At 40.6% G+C, this 22,784-nt stretch overlaps 2 protein-coding genes across 8 annotated transcripts in view; one reads left to right on the forward strand and one right to left on the reverse strand.

The window, feature by feature from the left end:
- The window catches only part of Evi5 (ecotropic viral integration site 5), a 141,893-nt gene that overhangs the window by 40,834 nt on the left and 78,275 nt on the right, over nucleotides 1–22,784 (forward strand). For all 7 annotated transcript variants that reach the window (XM_085691513.2, XM_085691515.2, XM_085691516.2 and 4 more), the window contains 4 exons: nucleotides 14,261–14,450; nucleotides 15,008–15,232; nucleotides 15,952–16,026; nucleotides 21,132–21,257. In XM_085691513.2, the coding sequence (XP_085547639.2) occupies nucleotides 14,261–14,450; nucleotides 15,008–15,232; nucleotides 15,952–16,026; nucleotides 21,132–21,257 (616 nt within the window). The remainder of the gene's footprint in view (nucleotides 1–14,260; nucleotides 14,451–15,007; nucleotides 15,233–15,951; nucleotides 16,027–21,131; nucleotides 21,258–22,784) is intronic.
- Nucleotides 5,744–7,625, reverse strand: LOC125408637 (ubiquitin-conjugating enzyme E2 D2B). The gene has a single exon (XM_048447073.3). The coding sequence runs from the start codon at nucleotides 7,290–7,292 to the stop codon at nucleotides 6,849–6,851; it is 444 nt and encodes a 147-aa protein (XP_048303030.1). The 5' UTR covers nucleotides 7,293–7,625; the 3' UTR covers nucleotides 5,744–6,848.

Genomic DNA, 22,784 nt, shown 5'->3' on the forward strand with positions numbered 1-22,784 from the left:
TCTGTACAGTCTGGTCTCCATGGTCTAATGTTCATTAAATACTTAAGAACTTAAAAAAAGGGGGGGCATTACCTCAGTTTCCCTAAGGGTACCCTCTATAAAATATCCAGCAAAATTCATTAATAAATGAAAAGGTTTCAAGAAAAACAGATACTTTCAAGTCTATGGCAAGAATATATCCTTAAAGATTTTAGCTGGGCGATGGTGTTGCATGCCTTTAATCCCAGTACTCGGAGCCAGAAGCAGGTGGATCTCTGTGAGCTCAAGGCCAGCCTAGTCTACAAAAGCGTCAGAGCTACAGAGAAACCCTGTCTCGAAAAAGCCAACGTGTGTGTGCTGAAACTGAACCTGCCCTCTGTAAGAGCAGCAGGTGTTTTTAATCGCTTGAGCCATCTCGCTGTGTGCGTGTACATACACATGTATGTATATAAATAATACATCGTATATATGTGTGTATACACACACGCGCGCGTATATAACAGGAAAAACACCACTTCTTTTGAATTGGTTTGGTTTCTAAGTTTTTTTGTTTTTCTTTCTATCGTGAAGGCAGGATTTTATTTAGAGCCTCACACTGTAGCTCAGAATTTTCTAGAACTTACTGTGTAGTGGAAGAGGCTGGTCTTAAAGTCATGGTCTTAAACTCAGGCCTTACTCAGCCTCTGTAGTGGCATCTTATATTTTATATTTATGTTTAATAAATAAAGCTTGCCTGAGGTTCAGAAAAGTAAAACAGCCACACTGGCCAGCCTTACAGACCAGGCATCAGTGACACGCACCTTTAATCCCAGTAGCTACACTAGCTTGCCATAGAAACCGGGCTATAGTGGTGCATATCCTTGATCCAGGACTAGAGAGGATTATAAGGTGGGAGGAGACAGCTCTTAGGCTCAGCCTCATTCTGAGATTCCTGGAGGCAGGATCGCCATTTTTGGGGCTGAGGTAGAGGTAAGAGCCAGAGGCTGGCTGCTTTGCTTTTCTGGTCTTCAGGTTGAACCCCAGTATCTGTCTCTTGAGTTTTCATTAGCCGTGCTTCAAGCCTCCTAGTGCTGGGGTTATAGGTGTCAGCCGTCATGTCTGGCTGAGGATGGCTGATTTACTCCTCAGTTCTTTGTGTAAAGGAATCTTGGACAGGAGCTGTCATTTTAAAGAAACAAAGCAAAGAAATTGGTTTTTCAAATCTATTATTTTTACACTTCTTTTGTGTTAATTCTGTTTTTTTTTATTATTGATTAGAGAGGAATTTGTATGTATCACCTGGAAAGCATGTGACCCCTGTGAGTCAGGCATGTAGTTTTGCTGTGATCTGAATGTTTGTGACTACAAAACTTCTTCCTATGTTGAACTTAATCTGAAGTATAATAAAGTTAGACCTTTGGAAAGCTCTGTGCGCATGGATGGAATTAATGCTTTCTAAAAAAAGACTTTAGGGAGTTTTGGCAGTGTCTGTCATGTGAACACGTTAACAGAAGGCACTGTTAGAAATGCCCTCGTCAGACTTGATTATTAGTGCTTGGATTTTGGACTTCCCAACTTCAGAACTGTGAACAATAAATACCCGTTGTTTATAAATTACCTTTTTTTCAAAATAAATTCTATTTTGTTACAGACCCAGGTAGATCCTAATGAGCAGATTTTAACTGATTTGCTAATAACCATTTAGTTGACAAATTATTTTCTTTCTCCCAGCCTGTTTCACATCCTGTTTTGTTGTAATATTAGAGACCTTGGAACCTCATGCTGGAAACACTGTTCACTTTGTGATAAGACTCCCTGCTCTCACTGCCAGAGTAGTTAGAAAACTTTCCGTAGGGTTCTCCAATGCAGCGCTTTCCCACCTTAGTTCTTCATAAACTCTTAGCGGTTTGCAGACCACCAGGTGGTGTGCTGACTAGTTCTGTTGTGTTTTGCTCTGATAACCACAGGAAAACAGTGAGCCAAATCTCATCTGATATTTGAAGTACTGTTCACAGCTGCCAAATTTCTGTAGTCTTTACCTTTTTCTTTCCTGAACTTTAGGCTTGTGTTTCAAACTGCCCGTACCGCCTACAAGAACATCTTCCAAGTACGTCAAGGCACAAATATTGATACCTGAAAACTTTTCCTCTGTTGATGCTGTTTTAATTTCTTGACAGTTTCATCCATGTATGTAGTATAGCTCACCTTGCGTGTGTACCTCCTCCTTTACTAGCTCTCTCACGCCTGAAATCCTTTTCCCCAGACAGTTCCTTCATCTATGTTGTTTTCAGAGCTGTGTCTCACAACGCTCCCCTCCTGTTTGTAGTCTTTTCTGCTGTCTTCTGGGATGCTCCTTGGGCCCTTGGGGAGGTCCTGAGCTGTGTCTCACAACACCCCCCTCCTGTTGGTAGTCTTTTCTGCTGTCTTCTAGGATGCTCCCTGGGCCTTTGGGGAGGTCCTAGAGATATTCCTTTTATGGCTGAGCATTTAGTAGTCACTTAGGCTAACACTTGAACATGTGTGTTTCTGCATTTCAGCGCGCTTGCACACACACACACACACACACACACACACACACACACACACAGCAGAAAGGAGTTTCTCTAGGACTGAGGCAGCAGTAATTTCATGGGCAGCCTGGTTGCCAGCTGCAGGGTGGGGTAGGATGAGAGTGGGTGGGGCCAGGGCTCCTTTGTACTTTTCAGTTAGTTACACAGTGTTACACAGGGTTTTTGCTTTTAATGTCTTTTTGCATGAAGGTGTTCATATACAAAGTAAACAACCTCTACTTTGAAAACAAACCTAATAAAAGCCTCAAACAAAAACTGCTGTTCGTATATGTCCCGTGACGCCTATGCTGATACTACTTCCCTGACAACGGCAAAGTCTTGATGCTGTTCAGTTCTCAGAACTCAAGATGCAAAGTTCATCTGTTAGAAATAAAGCCTAAACTACCCTCCCTTTTATAGTATTTCCCAATTCTCTACTTCATGTAGGATGTGTGGTAGACAAGTGAGTAAGTTTTCGAGGACTGTCTCAGTGGCCACAGACTTGCAGTGATGCTGCCTCCCAGTTTCCAGGCTCCTTAAGTGTGGCCTCTGTCACTATTGTAATTTCCTAATTATGTTGAAATTGCATGGTCATCTGTTTTGGGGGCATTTTTAAGATACTAATTCATTTAACAGTAATAAATGAGAATGCTTGATTCTAATTATATATTTTTATAAAGTCTACATATTAAGGCTTTTATAAATGCTTTTCTTGACTGTCATGTCTAAATATAATTCTGTGTCATTTGATGACAGACCTAGGGAAGGCACTGTTAGATGGTTTCCTAATGTGTGAGCTTTAAAGTGTGTTTATGCAACCTTGCTGGTTACTTTTTGGCTCTAAACCTACACATTGTATAAATAATGTAGTTGATGATAAGACAGTGGCGTTTGTGTATGTAAACAGAAAAGGCGCACAGACAAATGGCAGCATCAGAGTTAACAATGGCTTGCTTGTGTATTGCATTTACCACACACATCTTGCAGGCTCTGAGCCAGTGAGTGGATGTGAAGACCTATATGCTGCACTGCTGTAGGATTTATACACACTTTGTGAGAACTGAGTGAGTTTGAAGGCCAGGTTTACAAAGCATAGGCTTTGTAGTCACCAGTGAAGTGGTGGGCAGGAAGGCCCAGGATGCTACACTTCTATAGGCTTTATACATACATAATACAACTGTGTATTTAAGGCATATGACTGTTTATTCATTCATTTGTGGGCAGTCTCACACAGAGCCCTGACTGGCCTAGTGTTCACACACAGACCAGGCTGACCTTGAACATCTTGTGATCTTTCTGTTCCTGCCCCTGATGTGTTGGGATTACAAATGTAGGCACAGTGCCTGGCAGTGGTTCAAGCTGGCCTTGATTTTGTGACCTCCTATGTCAGCCTCCCAAGTACTGGGATTGCAGGTGTATTTTGCCACACTGGAAATTTGATATTTTTGTCCCCCTCCTTTTTTTTTTTCTTCGAGACAGGGTTTCTCTAGCTTTGGAGCCTGTCCTGGAACCAGCTATTGTAGACCCAGGCTGGCCTCGAACTCACAGAGATCTGCCTGCCTCTGCCCCCGAGTACTGGGGTTAAAGGAGTGCGCCACCATCTCTCAGCTTAGTTGTTGGCTCTTATGCATATAAAAACTGGCTTAAAACAATGTGCAAGTGTACAAAAATACCTTTTTATTATCATATAAATTTTAAACTTTAAAAATTTGCTTAAAATTTGGTTAAAAAGACACGTGCACATAAGCACAGGCATACATGCACGCATATATCTATTCGTCTAGACCAAGTCAGGATTTACCATTGTTTCTTTTATTTGTCCCTCCTGTCGCACTGGAAGGTCTGCAGAGGCCGTTCAATTGTGTAGCGATGTCCTCTCCAACTCACACACCAAAACCAAACCAAACCAAATTTAAGCAATGCTTTTCTTCTAGAATCTACCCTGAGGCTGTTTTATAATTACTTTTCCCCCTTTTACAAAGATAGTAGTATACTTTAAAATAATGATAAAAGGGTTTAGTGTAGTCAATATATAAGCACGCAACGTAGTTTCTATTTTGTCTTTTTATTCATGGCAATTAAAAACTGGAATTTTTTCAGCTTTTTTTGGGGGGGGCAGTGTAAAGATTCATTTTTAAGAACCTGATGTCTAGAGAACATCAACATGACTGAATATTGGCTTTGTTTTTACAGTTACATTAGGAAAAGAATCATGTTTCAGACATACAGTTGACATGTTTCAAGGTTTTACTAGAGTATGGTTGGGGAAGACTTCAAAAACCCACACACACGGGCTGGAGAGATGGCTCAGAGGTTAAGAGCATTGCCTGCTCTTCCAAAGATCCTGAGTTCAATTCCCAGCAACCACTTGGTGGCTCACAACCATCTGTGATGGGGTCTGGTGCCCTCTTCTGACCTTCAGGCATACACACAGACAGAATACTGTATACATAATAAAATAAATATTTAAAAAAAAGCCACACACGCAATCTACACACAGCATGCTCATGCACACACGCATATGCACACACACACACACACACGCTACATGCAGCATGCACGCACATACACCAAAAGCTACATACACAGCAGAATTTAAAATTGGGTGGACATCCAGTAAAAGTTAGTGCAAAGTAATTATGCAGACATCCTAACTGTATGATGGTGTTGTTTTCTAAGTTTAGTCAAAGTTTTTTTTTTTTAACTACTCAGTACCAGTATTGTTTTTGTGTTTTATATATGTACCAAAGAATGCCATGAGGTTTGGGTATAATGCAACTTAGTTTCATTAACAAAGCTAGTTTCTTATTTAAGCTTTTTTCCTCAGAGGCTATATTATTTCATAAGCCTTTAAACTTATTCCTCTATCATATTTAATAAAATTACTTTTTTTTCTATTTTTGAGATGGTATTTCTGTGTAGCCAAGGCTGTCCTTGAACTCACAGAGATCCACCTGCTTCTACCTCCCGAGTGCTGGGATTAAAGGCGTGCGCCACAATGCCTGACCAAAATTACTTTTAAGGTGTCTTTTTAGCTATAAACTGCAGTTGTTTCATGATTTGAAAATGTGATCAATCTAAATAAAAGCATGTAAAGACTGAATGAAAAAATCTACTAATTTCAACCAAATAAGGTTCTTAAAGCAAAAATACCTACTCACACAAAATGTATTCTGTGACTGGAGCTATTCAGATTAACATTTATGCAGGGGCTGGAACAGTTATCACACAGATCATTTATGTCATGTCTGGAGATGTTGGTTTATTACACAGATTAACATTATGCAGTGGCTGGAATAGAGTTTATTACACAGATTAACATGTAATGGCTGGAATAATTGGTTTATTACACAGATTATCATTTATGTAATGTCTGGAATAGTTGGTTTACTACGCAGATTAACATTTATGCAGTGGCTGTAACAGTTGGTTATTACACAGATTAACATTTATGTAATGACGGAGGAGTTGGTTTATTACACAGATTAACATTTATGCAGTGCCTGGAACAGTTGGATATTACACAGATTAACATTTATGTAATGATGGAGGAGTCAGTTTATTACACAGATTAATCATTCTTGAATGTACAAGCTACAGAGGAGCAATTGGGTCTTTGTACAGGTTTTTTTTTCATCAAATGGAATTTTCACCCTTAAATCCAAATGGATTAAGCAGTTAACATAAGAAAAATAAGCACTGTTAGTGATCTGTATGTATCTACTGAGAAACCACAAATACATCAAGGAACATGGAGAGAAAGACTGAAAGAAAGGAGGTTGAGTCGGGGTATAAAGAATTTGGGAACAAAGCCAATCACACTTTATAGACTAATAGCACCAATCTATTTTTTCTTGACCAATTAAACCTTAAAATACAGGTGGTGAGTTGGATTTAATCTGGTTGGTTTTAGTGTTCATCTAATTCTAGGTGTTATGGAATAAAATGAATACAGAAACTTTCACATTCTTCACCCAGCTTTTCATAACTTTTTAAAATTTAAATGGCTTCCACTTAAAGCAGTCTCACCATCTACAGGCTGATGGAGCTTTACCCCTTCTAAGCAGTGTGATGCACCACCACCCCTCACACTGTGGCTACTCAGTTTTAAGTCAATGAGGAAAACTTTTAATCTCACATCTTGGTTACTGTGCTAGGAGACAGTGTTGGTACAGAAGCACAGCTTGCAGCAGTACTGTGTCAGGTGAAGAACCTGCACCAGGAAGGATGAAGCGGTGCAGCGTGGGTTCATAGCAAACAGTCCAGTGGGAATCAGAAGGCCGTTCTCGTTCAGAGTTCCCCGAGCCTTGACTTGTAGAGGATATCCAATAATCTCTTTAGTCACATGGCATACTTCTGAGTCCATTCCCGAGCTGTTCTGTTGTACTTTTCCCTGTCTGTCTTGTAGATCTGAGCAATCTCAGGCACTAGGGGATCGTCTGGATTGGGGTCACACAGCAGAGAACTGATGGACAGAAGCACCTTTGAAATAGTCAGTGCTGGAGACCACTGCGAGCGAAGGATATCAAGACAGATGCTGCCGTTACTGTTCACGTTTGGATGATAAATTCTCGTTGTAAACTCAACCTTAGGTGGTTTGAAGGGGTACTCTGTTGGGAAATCAATCGTCAAGAAAAATGCTCCGCCCTGATAGGGACTGTCATTTGGCCCCATGATTGTAGCTTGCCAGTGGAACATATCTTCCCCGACAGGACCTGCTGAACACTGTGCTGGGGGATCCTGCGCCAGGTCGTTCAGTTCCTTATGGATTCTCTTCAGAGCCATGGTGGGCGGAAGGCTGTCTTGGTGGGCCTCTGGTGGAATGAGACAGGGCCTGAGGTTGCCTTGTCGGCTGTGAATCAGCTGCGGAAGAGGAGGTGGGCAGTTCTGGCCTGGCCCTGGCAGGATGTGTAGAGGGCCGAGGCCCGCTCAGCTTCCGGTCCAGCCACAGTGGACACAGTATCTGTCTTTACATCGGTTGGCACATCACCCTGCAGCCGCCCCCTTTTGTGCTGCCGCAGAAGCGGTCTCTTCTTCCGAGACCGAAGAGACCGTAGCCTCGCCTCTGCGGATCCCTCCGCCGGAGCCCCTGCCCGGGCTCGTGCCGACAGCCTGGCCGCAGCCTGGTGCCACAGGCCGACGCGGATGGGACAGCCTGGGAGGGTGACAGTTGGTCGGGGATGATGTGATTGGTAGCGTAGTAGGGTTTTTTCTTTTGTAACATCACCATCATCATAAAGTCATAATGTATTGTGCTATGATGTCGTGATGCAGCTGTCACCAGGTTACCAAAGTACCTTTGGTTTACTTTGAACAAACCGTGGACGAATGCAGTTCTCTGAGAAGAGACTTGATGTATCACCTCTTCCACAAGTGTTTGAAATCTCAGACGGAGGACTTCTTTCATTTTTTAACAAAATAATTTTATTTTTTTAGAGATTTTTTAAAGAGAATTCCAAGTGCAGATAAGTGTTGACACCTCTTCTCTTTACAGAGGGTACCAAAATAATCTTTCACTAAGTAATTCACATCATTTTAAACATTTTGGAAAATTTGCAGCAATAAAAGGCATTTACATTTATATTTTGAGTGCCAACTCTGCCTTCTTTCTTTCTTTAGGAAACAAACAGGCTAGTTAAAAAAAAAAATCAAATCAGGGCTGGAGAGATGACTCAGCGGTTAAGAGCCCTGGCTGTTCTCCCAGAGGACCAGGGTTCAATTCCCAGCACCCACATGGCAGCTCACATCTGCCTATAACACCAGTTCCAGGAAATCTGACACCTTCATACTAAATGTACATAAAATAAATATTTAAAAAAAATCAAATCAGAATGAACAGCAAAAACTAAAAAGCACAAGAAACACAGATATAAAAACAAAACCCATAATAATACAAAATTGGAAGCCATAATACACAAGAAAAAGACCAGGAAGATAACCAAAAAAAAAAAAAATGCTCAAAGCAGCATGAGACCAAAAAAAAAATCATAAAAACACCATTTAGTTAGTTAGTGCTGGCCACCTTCTGCTGAGCATGGGTGTTGCCGTAAGTGTGGGTCATCTAACTAGTGATTAGTTAATTTTTCCTTTGCAAGTGGTGTCAGTAGAAGATAACGAGATCATGGTCACGCCACCTCTCGGCACGGGGACCTTATCTGACCTGGACAGTGTCTTTCTGCCTCCTCTTCCATGTAGCGCCGAAGACATCCCATTCAGGACTGAGTGTCCAGGGTCGTTCACTCTTTGTACATTATCCAGATTGGGTCTCTGTGTTAGTTCCGTCTACTGCAAGGAAGTCTCTCAGATACTAACTGAACACTGATCTGTGTGCACAGCAGAATGTTGTGAGGGATCATTTTGTTGCTATGTTACTTTAGCAGATCCAGTGTTTGGTTTTACTGTGGGCCTGTGGCCTATCTACTATTACAGCAGTGTCAGGCTTGGGTTCCATATCAAGGAGTTGGCCTGAAATCCAATCCGACAGTGGTTGGTTGTGTCCACAACATTTGTACTATTATTGCACTAGCATTTTATGCAGGCAGGGCACTATTCCCATGGGAATGGAACCCATTCCTGGCACTGGAAATTTGATTTGGTGATGAAAGATGTTTAGCTGGGGCACTCCATTTAGGTTTCTTTTTATACACATACATACACATCTATGTACACATATGTATATACATATGGACATACATATATACACATGTATGTGTATATACACACACACATACACACAAATGTGTGTGTATAAATTTCTTTAAGTAGTTTCTATAGGAATAGGTTTCTGTAGAACCCTTCAAATGATCCTTAATGTTCGGTGTCCTTCCTTGACATTCCATCCTTTTATTTCAGCACCCCCCCCCCAACTGTCTCTCTGTAACTATATATCATGGTTCTGTTTCGAGTAGAGTCTTGTGCAAGGAACTAGCTATAGTTTTACTTGCTTCCTTCTATATGCAGCCATCCAGTTTGACCAGCACCATTTGTTGAAGATGCTATCCATTTTTCAGTGTGTATTTTTTTGCTTTGTTGTCAAGAACTGGGTGTCCATAGGTGTGTGGATTTGTGTCTGGGTCTTCAGTTTGATACCATTGATCAGTGTGCTTGTTTTTATGCCAATACCATGCTGTTTTTATTACTCTCAGTTTGTAGTACAATTAGAAATCTGGGATGGCGACACCTTCAGCAATTGTTCTATTATTCAGGATTGACCATTTTCACCATATTAATCCTACCGATCAATGAATGGGGGAAATCTCTCCACTGTCTTAAATATCTTCTTTGATTTCTTTATTTAGTGTCTCAAAATTTTTGTTATGCAAGGGTTTTGCTTGAGTGTTTAGAGTTATTGCAAGTTTGTGTATATATTTATTTTCTGAGGCTGTTGTAAGGGTACTGTTTCCCTGATTTCTTTTTCAGTCTGTTATTTGTGTATGGGAAGGCTTCTGATTTTTGTATGTTCATTTTGTATCTTGTTTCTTCGCTGAAAGTATTTACCAACTGTAGAAGTTTCCTGGTAGTTTTTAGGGTCATTTGCGTATAAAATCATATCATCTGCAAATAAAGATACTTTGACTTTTTCATATTTGTGTCTCCTTGATCTCCTTCAATTGTCTAATTGCTCTAGCTAAGACTTCCAAGTACTGTCTTGAAGAAGTATGGAGAAAGTGGACAGCCTTGTCTTGTTGCAGATTTTAGTAGAAATACTTTGAGTTTCTCTCCATTTAAATTGATGATGACTGTGGGCTTACTGTGAATTGCCTTTGCCATGTTGAGGTATGTCCCTACTCTCTCCAGTACTTTTACCATGAAGGAATGTTGGGTTTTTGTCAAAGGCCTTTCCATCTAATGAGATGATCATGTGGTTTTTGCTTTTTAGTCTGTTTATGGTAGATTTCATCTATCAATTTACGTGTGTTGAATCATCCCTGAATCTCTGGGATGAGGCCTACTTGATAATTGTGAATTACCCTTATGAACATAATGCAAGAATTCTCAATAAAATCTTGCAAACTAAATCCAAGAACATATCAAAAAGATTATTCACAATTATTATTGGTCTTTATCTGGTTTAGGTATCTGAGTAACTTGCCTCATAAAAAGAATTGGGCAGTACTCCTTCTGTTTCTCTTGTGTGTAATAATTTGAAGAATATTGGGGTTTACTCTTTGAAAGTCTGGTAGAATTCTGCACTAAAACCATCTGGCCCTGGACGTTTTTGGTTGATAGACTTTTTTGGGGGGGGGGATTAAGGGTGTGCACCACTACTGCCTGGTTTGTGTGGCAAATTAGTGTGTCTACTCAGATTAAAGGTGTGTGTCATTTTGGCTACTGGGATTAAAGATATGTGTCTCCACTGCCTGGTCTGTAGGGCTGGCCAGTGTGGCTCCTTTACTTTTCTGATCTTCAGGCAAGCAAGCTTTATTAATACGAACAAAATGCCACCACAGTAGTGTTTCTTTTATGCCCTTGTGTTTGGTGCATGCATGTTTAGAATTGCAGTATCCTCTTCGTGGATTTTTCCTTGAGAATGTTGTGTCCTTCCTTTTCTATCTCTTCTGATTAGTTTTGTTTTGAAGGCTTACTGTGTCAGATATTAAAATGGCTATACTTGCTAACTTCTTGGTTCTATTTGCTTAAAGTATGTTTTTCTATCGTTTTCCTCTAAGCAATATCTATCCTTGATATTAATGTGTGATTCTTGAATGCAGAAGGGTGGATCCTGCTTTCTAATTTGTTAGTCAATGCCTTTTTATTGGGGGAAATTGAGTTATTAATATTGAGAGTTTTTAGTGAGCAGTGTTTATAGATACCTTTTATTTTGTTGCGATAGTGTGGCGTTTTCATTCTCCATTTGGTTTTCTGGTTTGGGATTATGTATTCTTTGTGTTTTCTTGGGTGTGAGTAACCTCTTCAGGTTGAAACTTTTCTTGTGACACCTTCCATAGAGCTGAATTAGTAATATAGATAGACACTGTCTAAATTTGGTTTTATTATGAAAATTTTCTTTCTCCATATATTGTATTGATTGTTTTGCTAGATATAGTCATATGGGCTGGCATCTGTGATCTCTTAGAGTTTGTAGGACATTCATCCCTCAGGCCCTCTGGCTTTTAGAATTTCCGTGGAGATTCAGGTGTTTTTCCACTTGAGTTTTCTTTGTGCTTCCGTTTGCACTTTCAGGTCTTGAACTGTTTTATTCGTTTCCTTCCACTGCTTGTGTCTTCATAGACTTCATTAAGGGATTCACTCATATCCTCTTTGGGATCCTTAATAATGTTCATAATTGGCTGTTTTGAGTCCTGGTTTTGTATTTCAGCAGTATTCCCTGCTGGAGTAGGGTTACTGGGCTCTGCTGGAGGCATATTGTCTTGGCCGTTTGTGTTTGTGTCTAGGCATCTGGGGTTAGGGTGGTTGAGTTGCCTGTAGATGTTGATATCTGGTCTTGTTTTTGTTGGAGTGAGTGTTGTTCCATTCCTTGGTTTCTGCTGCCTTCTTTGGATCTTAGGAGAGTGTGGTAGTGTGGGTTCCCTGGTATTGAGGGAGTGCTTCTTAGGTCAGTGGGTGGCAGAGAGGAATAGAGATGGGCTAGGAGCAAAGGCTGAGAGCAGCTTCAGGAAAGATCCAAGGGAATCCTGTGAAGGCAATTGGGGGTGTAGTTGTGAGCGGGTATCCTGCAGGCTGGTTGTGGTCCCACACAAAGGGGGAGCTGTGTCTGCTGCATTGTTTGTTGGGGTCCCAGGAAATAGAGGTTCATGTCCATTTTATACTTCTGATACTGGTTTGTGGGAGTCACATTAGCTCCGTGCTGGTTGACATTTTGTACGTTGAGACTTGAGAGTTGTAGCTGTGTTAATGTGTAGTTGGTGTGGTTTAAATTATATTTCTGCATTGACTACAGACAACGAATCTTCTTCAGGTGCGTATCGCCCACTTCATTATCTTCCCTTCTGCTTCGTTTATAACAATATTTGGGAAAATTTAAAGTTATTTAAATTATTGTTGCTATGGAAATATGGTATTTTTCTCCAAATAAGGATAAAATTGTTTTTATAATTTATAATATGGTGTCATACATTGTGACATATCTAGAATGTACAGGGTTTTCAAAACTCTGAGATTATGACATTCTTTTGGCTTAATGTACTTGCAGTGGGTTAAATACTATAAGGGCTGTAGCATGTGTTATAAATCTCTCTGACTCCCAGAAGGCATAGGAATTGACTCATATTTCTTTTTCAGCCTCACTTTTCATATTTCTTAAAATAGTACTGAGAACATTTGTATACCCCAAACAGATGATTGTTCTTGAGAATTTACTGAAGTGACATTAAATAAACAAATAAACATTTTAGGATTCTTCCTATCTGAACCATTTATAATTTATATTTTTATAGAACATTTCCTAGATTTCATTTATAACCCAGGAATATGCAATTGAAATTAGGAACTTACTATTGTAATGAGTTATGAGTTATGGTATAGATGGTTTTCATTCCCTTAATCACCTTTCTTTAGAGAGGAGCCTAAGACAGGGCTGCAAACTCAAAAGTCAACAGGAATCTTAAGAGAAAAACCCCAGCTTTACAGGACAAGCTCAGTGATGGTCAAAGCTATCAGTTAACCTGGCCTGTGGCCAAGGGAGTACTGAGAGTGGGTGCTTGTTGTAATCCTGTTGTTATTGACTAGGAATTGGGGCCTGGTTTGGCCATATCTTTACAATGTATATTTGTCAGCACACACACACACACACATTGTGTGAAACAGGAAAAAAAGAAGGGATTTGGTCTGGTCATACAGTATACTTGGTAGGATTTAAGGATTAGTAAATCCATAGATTCTGTTGAAACTTTTACAAATATATGTTCTTTCTCTCTTGGAGTCACCTCCTCCCACCTCCATTTACTAATCAGAATTTAAAACATTTTAAAATTACATCTATCTATCGATCGATTGTTCGGAGGGGGCATACATGTGGACATCAGAAGAAAACTTGTGGGAATTGATTCTCTACTTCTACCATGTGAATCCCAGGGGTTGAACTCTGGTCATCAGTTAGAACCTTTACCTTTTGAGCCATTTCATTGGTCCTTGAATTGTTTTGAGATAAGGATTTTTCATTTCTGTTGTCCAGACTGGTCTTAAAATCTCTTGGGGTTAAGTGAACTTCTTGCCTCAGCTTCCTGAGTAGCTGAACATGACTGTGCTGGCTCCCTTCTTGGTTTTTATCTTAAAGTATTTGGTGTATATGTGTGTGTTGGAGGGAGGGTTCCTGCAGCACACATGTGGAGTCGGGAGAGTGCTGTGTGTGTGTCAGGAGCCTCCCATTGAACTCAATGGAAATGAGTATGAATTATAATGGGGCTGATAGTATTAGAATGCTGTAGTACACCTTCCCAATTCAGTGTTTGAAACTGCTGTGTATAGTAAAAAAAAAATACAACAGTACTGATTTCAACCAAACAAAAATTGTTAAAACTGTATCTGAAAGCCAGCTTGGTGGTGCACGCTTTTAATCTACTCAGGAGGCAGAGGCAGGAGGAACTCTAAATTTGAGGCTAGCCTGGTCTACAAAGTGAGTTCCAGGACAGTCAGGGCTACAGAGAGAAACCCTGTCTCAGAAAACTAACCAACTAACCAAACATGTTTTAAAACTTGTGTTTTAAGGACGAATTATTTAGTGAAGTTTTAAATGCAATCCCTACTTCGTCTAGTTTCATGTGAGATGATAAACAATTTTAATTCTGTTTTAGATTGATAGAGACTGATAGTAAGTCTTTAAGATCTGTGAATGGGTCAAGAAGAAACAGTGGCTCTTCTCTTGTATCAAGTTCCTCTGCCTCCAGCAACCTCAGCCACCTGGAAGAAGACTCCTGGATTCTTTGGGGAAGGATTGTGAATGAATGGGATGATGCACGGAAGAAGAAAGAGAAGCAAGTGAAGGTATTTGCACTGTTCGCTGGAGTTCTCCTCTACCCTGGAGAGTGCAGGTGTGGATTACTAGCGGATTAGGTAAAACAGAAGGATTCTAGGAATTTCTGAGCTGTGTTGTGTACAGGTTTGCTTTATATGTGTTTATCATCTGTGCTTGTGGGCTGTTGTAGGGATCCTGAAAATGTAGACATTCACAATTAAAAATTATTTTTAGAAATCAGTTAAACTCCCATGTTGTTAATTCAGAAATGAAGTCATGGCATTCTCTATCAGTATTTGCCATTTGTCCTCTGGCAGCCCTTTGATATGTAGCTCTGTGGACTATCAGGTCCTTAAGACCCCACATTCCCAGTCAGATGACAGTTTATCCGAGGCTCTGTAGCTCCTCCTGATCAGAACGTACCCAAGGGTCACATCTTAGACTTCTTTAAAGAATTTCATATTTATTAGTAAACAAGCTTTGTAAATTATAAACATGATTCATTTTTCCATTCCAACACTCCTCCCCAGAACGGTTGGGTAGCAAGGTATGAGACATTTACGTTTTGCTTTCCTTTTATTTTCAGGAGCTTGTTCGTAAAGGGATACCCCACCACTTCAGAGCAATAGTGTGGCAGCTTTTGTGTAATGCACAGAGTATGTCAATTAAGGACCAGTATTCAGAACTCCTGAAAATGACTTCACCTTGTGAAAAATTGATCCGAAGAGACATTGCTAGAACTTACCCAGAACACAACTTTTTTAAGGAAAAAGACAGCCTGGGACAGGAGGTTTTATTTAATGTGATGAAGGTAAGTGATAGTTATTTATGTTTTGAAGTGAAATGAGTTTGAAGGAGGTTGAAATTACACGTTTCCATAATGAAGCGTAAACTCCCATCATAAGAATCAGGTTCTTGGTCAGTAGACTTAGTTTTAGTATACTTTCTGCTTTAATTCTGATGCCTCATCGTCGGTAGTTTGGAGAACTAATTGAAAAATTCATCACATTAGTTATCATTAGTTGACAAAATTAACCCTCTCTCACCGGCCTTTTCAGTGTGGGAGTAGATACTTCATATGCCTCAACCTCGTGGTCTGCGATAGTGGCTTTACTTGTTAAGCGTGCTCAGTCCTTTAAAAATTTACTGTTGCCTTTTTAATACTGCATTTTCATAGTTTTTCTCCCCTTTTCCTCTGTGAAATACCAGTTTCTTAAGTTATTTGAATTTTGTTGTTTGCCGTCACTGTACTGTGTTCATCTCTGTCCTTTCCTGAGTATGATTGCTTCATTTCCTTTGCTCTTAGGAGCTGCCACTTTCTAAGTGAGAAATTGTTCAGAGAAGTTTTATGTAATAAACCATTTGCTTTTTAAATATTTTTAGAATAACATCTGTAACAAGTAAGCAAGAACTTTTCTAAACAAATAAATGGACTTTTAATTTAACTGTCTCACCAATTTTAGGTTTTGGAGAAGGAAGACATAGAATATGCACGTTGAAGTGTTTTGAACACCATGTTTTACTTTCTAGGCCTACTCCTTGGTGGATCGTGAGGTTGGCTACTGTCAAGGCAGTGCTTTCATAGTGGGCTTGTTGCTTATGCAGGTGAGTTCATGCCTGCAAGCAGCAACTGTGTCTGCATTTCTTAAAGTCAACTGGAGAATTAAAAAACCGTCTCCGGTTTTCCTGAGTTAAGCAGATTTGTGTCATCTCCCTAAACATAGTGTACATAGTGATTTACTTTTGCACTTTGAAAGTAAAATGACGTACAGTAATACTCTTGCTACCAGATGAGATTTCAGCTCCTGCACTCCTCCTCCTCCCTCTGTTCTTTTTTCTTCCTCCTACTTCCTTCTTCTTTGGAAACTGAACCCAGGCTTTGTATGCTATATCACTGAGCTGCAGGCCCAGCTCCCAAACTTGAAAAAAATAATATCGCTGGGCAGTGGTGGTGCACGCCTTTAATCCCAGCACTCGGGAGGCAGAGGCAGGCAGATCTCTGAGAGTTTGAGGACAGCCTGGTCTACAAAGAGCTAGCTCCAGGATAGGTTCCAAAGCCACACAGAGAAACCCTGTCTCGAATAAAAGAAAAATAATTACAAATACTTTTTACATACACTCTGTGTGTGGCCAAGTGTATATAGATCAGACACAACTTGCAGGAGCTGGTTCTTACTCACCATGTGGACTCCAGGAATGAAGCTCAGGCTGTTGGTCTCAACAGGTGCCTTTACCTGCTGAGCCGTCTTGCCAGCTCCCCTAAGTGCTGCCTCTTCTTATGTTTTTCAGTATTTTATTTGTATTTTTAATTATGTGTGTGTGTGTGGGGGGGGTTGTGCACATGCCTGTAGTGCCTGGGCTGGAAGTGGGCACTGAATTTCCTGGAGGCGGAGTTACAGGCACTTCTGAGCTGCCCGACATGGTGCTGGGGCTCGACTTTCCAACCCCACTTACTTCTTTTTTCTTCTCTCTCTCTCTCTCTCTCTCTCTCTCTCTCTCTCTCTCTCTCTTTTCTCTTTGGGTTTTTGAGACACGGCTTCTTTGTTCTTTTGGGTTTTTTTTTTGTTTGTTTTTGTTCTTTTGTTTTGTTTTTGTTATTTGTTCTTTTGGAGCCTGTCCTGGAACTAACTCTGTAGACTAGGCTGTCCTTGAACTCCCAGAGGTCCACCTGCCTCTGCCTTCCAAGTGCTGGGATTAAAGGTGTGTGCCACTACTACCTAGCTCATTTCTTAATATATACAATTGTACCAAGATAGTCTACAAGAACTTGTTACCTTTTTTTTAATTTTACTTATCAACATTTCATTGGGAATAATCTTTTCCCAACCAAAAATAAGAATAAAAGTTTCTTACAAAATCTTATTTACATTATATACATGTTTGGAAATATACTTAGGAGTGTTATATATTATTTAGCTATAGGCTTGTTGTCGCTGTTACCTTGATATGGAAATAACCAGGGTAGCTAAAAGATAGACAAATATATTTTATTTATTACAAGGGAGAAACTCACCCACAGGCATGGAAGATCCAGGCCCTGCTTGACCACGGGGTGGGGGGGGAACTACGCAGAGCACACCTGGGTGGTGCACAGATTCTTTTCTCTTGGTCCCAGAAAGCCACACCTAACCTAGGTTCCACCTCTTAAAGGGTATTGGTTAACAAGGCTTTCCCCATCAGCTCATTACTCACATCTTGATGTACTAAAGTTATGATACTCAGCTACCTTTACTGTCCCAGGGATACGACATTGTCATTGACTGATTTGGGAGTGGGTTTGGGTAGGATGCTTCTAGAATTTTGGGGTATGGAGATTAAAGTTGGAAAGGGAAATGGCATATACATTCATCCCTTACCCTTGATGGAAGTCTCTTTTTTTAACTTTTTATGTAAGTCTCAGAATTTAGTCCTGAAAATGGCTTGATTTGAAGTGTGTATGCCACGGTTTGTATCTCAGTTCTGCACTCAGCCTGTGAGCTTAGACTCCCATTTCAGATGGCCTTGTCTTCGTCTGGATGCTTTGCGAGTTTCTGTAGGTGGAGTCTGCGTGGTGTTTGGCAAGCCTGAGGCATGCAGTCTGTCTTGAGTAGATGAAAGCTGAGTAGGAACCAAAGTCTCCTGGTTTTTACTTCCTTACCATCTGACTTAAAAGTTCTGTGTCAGGACTCCATTCTCCATCCCTGTTTGTTGCTCAGGTCCTGGGAATGGAGCCCCCCCCCCCCCCCCCCCCCCCCCCGGGCCTCGTGCGCACTGAGCATGCTCTGTTCCTGGTCTCCATCCCTCCTTCCAGGGCACAGTATAAACAAGCTGGCTACTACTTACCGTGTGTAGTAAGAACTCCAGTGGTGATTGTAGGACATTTTTCCATGTTACTAAATCTGGGCTATAATTTATATGGCATAAAAGTAGTATTTAGAGCTTCCCCAAAGTCCTGATTGTCCTGATCTATAAATAGTTGTCACTAGTATATCTTTTTATTATTAAAGTCAAATATAATTATTATCAATCTAGTGATTTTTACCACAAATCTGTTCCTTTTTCTTTTTTATTAACTTTGAAATAACAGTGTTCATCTCTGCTGAGTGTCTAGACTCTAGATTCTAGAGAAGGATGTTTTCCTCCCTACAGAATGGGTGTTGCTGCAGCTTGCAGAGCTGCATTGCTGGGGTTTCCTGTGAAGTAGCTGCACCACCGGAGTCTCCTTTTGCTCCATCAAAACATCAGGAGGTTACGTAATCGGCCTTGAGTCTTCTGAGTTTCTTGTTTCAGGAGACTCCTGCCCCTCCACAAAAGAATATTTTAGTCTTGGAGAAATGGCCACACAAGAAGTAGAAAACCGATTTTAGCCTTTGGAGTGGCTGTGGAGGGTGAGATAGTAACTTCCCGCCATGCTCTGTGGAGCAAAGGAAGTCAAAAGCTAGAGAGTTTATCTCAAGGCAGATGACTAATAAGTTGGTAGAGCAGTGACCCAGAAGTTTGTGGAAGCTGCATTAATGTTTGTGGAGGTTGGCGTGTGTTTTAGGGAGCAGAGCAGAGGTTCCTTCTGTGGGAGTGTCCCTGAGGTTCAGTGAGATCCTCTGTGAGGTGGTGAGGTGGAGAACAAAAGCGTGTTTCAGATGGGCCTTCTGAAAGATGAGTATCCTGGAGAATGCCTTTGAGGATCAGAATGGGAGTTTGGAAATCGAGTCAGAAGAGGGATTGACGGGTCAGTGCGGCTTTAGGACTTGAATTACTAGGAATGGTCTGCACAGCAGAGCTGTGGCTGCCTCTGGACAGAGGGAGGACATGCAGGTTTGCCTTCTGCCCATGGCTTTTTGAGCTTGGGGAACATGTATTTTCTCATTCACAGCTGTCCTCAGTAAGAGGTGCTGAGAGATCTTTGGGGGACATCCTCTTTTGAAATTCATTCACAGGCTATAAATGAAGATTAGAAAACTGTATTATTTTGAGAAAGTTATCTAGCTTTGTGGGTGCTTTACCTGAGTTTTGAATGCCTTTTGAGTTATTTTTTTATTGGATATTTCCTAGTGATTTTTACTTTTAAAACCCAATTGCAGATAATTTTAAAGCATAGAAGTTCTTTTGGTAATTACATCATGTGTCTTTTCTGTGCAGAATCCCCAAAGCTTTCCAGTTGTCTTAAAGTAAAAGTAAAAAATTACAATGTGGCTTCCAGAGCCTGTGTGTTTGGTTTCATTGTTTTTTTCTTTAAACTCCTTTACTCTTTACTCATTAACTTTTAAAAGCAATGTAAGTTTAATCTCATTAATTTATATTCTCTGCTTGGCATCTGCTACTATACAAGTACTTCTTGTGTAGGTTTTACTTTATACAAGGGGATAACTTGACTTGCTGACCAAGCATGCCAGCATCTTAAGGGCTGTGTTAGTTACTTTTCTGTTGCTGTCAGGAGACACCGTGACCAAGGTAATTTATTGAAGAAAGCATTTAAATGAGGCTTGCAGTTTCAGAGAGTGAGTCCATGACCATCATGTGAGGAGCGTGGGAACAGCCAGGCAGATAGCTATGGCTCTGGAGCAGTAGCTGAGAGCTCACTTCCGATCCACACGTGGGGGTAGGAGTGGGGAGGGAGGTGGAGCAAGTGAAAGTGAGGGGGAGGGAGGAGCATGGGGAGAGAGAGAAAGTGGTGTGGGCTGTTGAATCCTAAAAGCTCCCCATCTGTGACACACCTCTGCCAACAAAGCCACACCTCTTCCCAACAAGGCCACATCTCCTAGTCCTTTCCAGATCTACTAACTGGGACCTAGCATTCAGATCTATGAGCCTATGGGAACCATTCTCATTCAGACCACCACAGGGATCTTGTTCCACCTAGGGCCTTCGTACTCTCTGTCTTCCAGGACTATTTTTTCTCAGATGGTCTCTAATTTCCTTTCCTTGTTTGCTTAAAATTTGCTTTATTAAGGCCCATTCCCGACTCACATAGAGAGCAGTTTGTCTCCCCAGCGTACTCTTATTCCAGTTTATTTCCATAGCATTCATCACTACTGACGTAGCTATGGCTTAGTCTGTACATAACCTGTTTATCTTAGCGCCTCTTGAGTAAAGCTTATGTTTCTCCTTGCTGTTATTCTTACATTTAGAAAGAGAACAGTATGTAGCTATGAGTGAATACTTGTTGGTTAGATGAAATAGGTCCTATTCAGGTTGGCATGGCTGTAGACATGTGGGGATGTGTATGCACATATACACATACATGTATATATTCACATACACACATTTGATTAAGTTAGTGAATTAGAAAAGTTGAGGCAGTTAGTCTCAGAGTTTGCAAGAGTCATTGTCTGATTCTCAGAATGGGAGCCTGGAACCTCCTGATTCTTATCCATTGCTCTTTATACCACTCTCTGACCACTGAAAGCACTGTGGGCTTAATTCAGTGTCCAGAGTCCACGTAAAGAAGCCTAGTGTTGTGATGCATGTGCAATCACAGTGCTAGGAAGGCTTGCTCCATGAGCCAGGACCCGAGAGATCTTGTCTCAAGACAACAGGATGTATGGAGCCCAAGGAATGGCACTGAGGGATGACCTCTGGCCTCTGTGAGCTCTTGTACAGGCAAACATATACACATTAAAGAAAGTAAAAGAAACTTTGTTACTGAGTGGTACTTTGTCTATAATTTGATTTTGCCTACTTATATATTGTGGAATGATGAACTGTGTTACTATTTTTTTTTCTTCTTAAAATAGATGCCAGAAGAAGAAGCTTTTTGTGTGTTTGTTAAATTAATGCAAGACTACAGACTTCGTGAACTCTTTAAACCAAGCATGGCAGAACTGGGCCTTTGTATGTACCAGTTTGAGTGCATGATACAGGTAAACGTTCACTTTACCTTTTACCCCTTTCTCAATGTCATCTTAGCAAATTCTGTGTCAGAATCATAGAAGCAAGTGCTGCAGAGATGGGTTAGTGGTTAAAAGCACCTTCGCTGCCCTTGTAGAGAACCTGGATCGATTGCCAGCACCCACGTGGTGGCTTCCAACTGTTTGTAATTCCTGTTCTAGGGAGTCTAGTGCCGCCTTCTGATCTGTGTGGGCACTAGGCACACAGTACACAGTAAATACAAGCAAAATTCTTAAACACATTTTTAAAAAAAGGCATAGCATCAGTGAAAATGCAGTCAGTGATTTAATCCCATGGTGACTTGTTGGTCATGCTCTGGGGCTCTCAGAAACGTTAAGTGTTGTCCTCAAATGGCCACACTTAGGTGCTGTGCTTCTGTTCCTACCGTGTGCAGTTCTGTTACGTGGTCTGAGTGCTTGTGTGGGAAGCCAGCTCACTTACTGTTGAGACTCCACACTGTCGTGTTCATCCCCTCCTTTCTCTTTGCATCTTGGCCCCCAGTGATTTTTTTTTTTTTTGCATGTTTCCATAATTTGATGTGACCAGCCTCAGGTCGAGATTGTCTAGAAGCCAACGCGTAAAGGTGAAGAGAAAAGGAAGGCTGGAATCAGTCAAGTGCAAATCAATTAGTGTTTTTTAAAGACAGGGTCTCACTGTGTAGCCTTGGCTGGCCTAGAACCTGCTATGTAGCCCACACTGGCCATAAACTCACAGAGATCTACCTGCTTTTACCTCCTGAGTGTTGGGATTAAAAGTGTGTGCCTCCGCACCTGGCGGAAACATCTTTGGAAATTTTTACTTTTCTGGATTTAATTTTTATTTCTTTAATTTTAAATTTCATTTAAAATAAATAACCTTAATTTACTATCCTGTAATAGGTTTACATTCCAGTTGGATGGAAAGAGTTTTAGGGTCTGGGCCATCATTTGGGCACCAGGAACAGTTTTCAGAATGGGATATGAAATTGTTTTTACATTTTAAGAAAACCAGAATACATCATGTGATAATTGTTTTTTCTGAAATAGTAATTTTGTTTGTTTATGCAAATCTTAAACTCTTGGTGTGCTAGGAGTTAAGACATTGTTGAAGATCCTTGTATTTTTCCTACTCTGTAGGAGGCAAAGACAGATGGCTGATGGTATATGGTACTTAAAAGTTTCAGCATGGCATTTACTTAGAAATTTCTAAGAAATATTATAGTTAGTGAAAATATAGAAGATATTGAACAGCTGTACTCACCAACAAGATGAAACATTTTATTACTTCTCTGCTCAACCAGTGGTTGGATGGATGATACTTGGTTTAAGTTTAATTTGGCTATGATGTAGTTTTTCTTATTAGTGAATCACATGTTAAAATGTCCCTGATGTTCCAACTCTCGGTTGTTGCTTTGTCCTTTGCTGCTAACGACAAAGTTTCAGTTTCTGTATTTGCATTTTTCTGTTATTCTTGCTCTTCTTTGTGTTTGCTGTAGGCTTGCCTACAGATAATCTGGCTTG

Source organism: Myodes glareolus, chromosome 8, assembly GCF_982192425.1.
Source record: "Myodes glareolus chromosome 8, mMyoGla1.1, whole genome shotgun sequence".
Lineage (NCBI taxonomy): Eukaryota > Metazoa > Chordata > Mammalia > Rodentia > Cricetidae > Myodes > Myodes glareolus.

What these genes read in the sequence shown, in the direction of transcription:
- LOC125408637 (XM_048447073.3), bottom strand. Translation starts at nt 7,292, where the DNA reads ATGGCTCTGAAGAGAATCCATAAGGAACTGAACGACCTGGCGCAGGAT.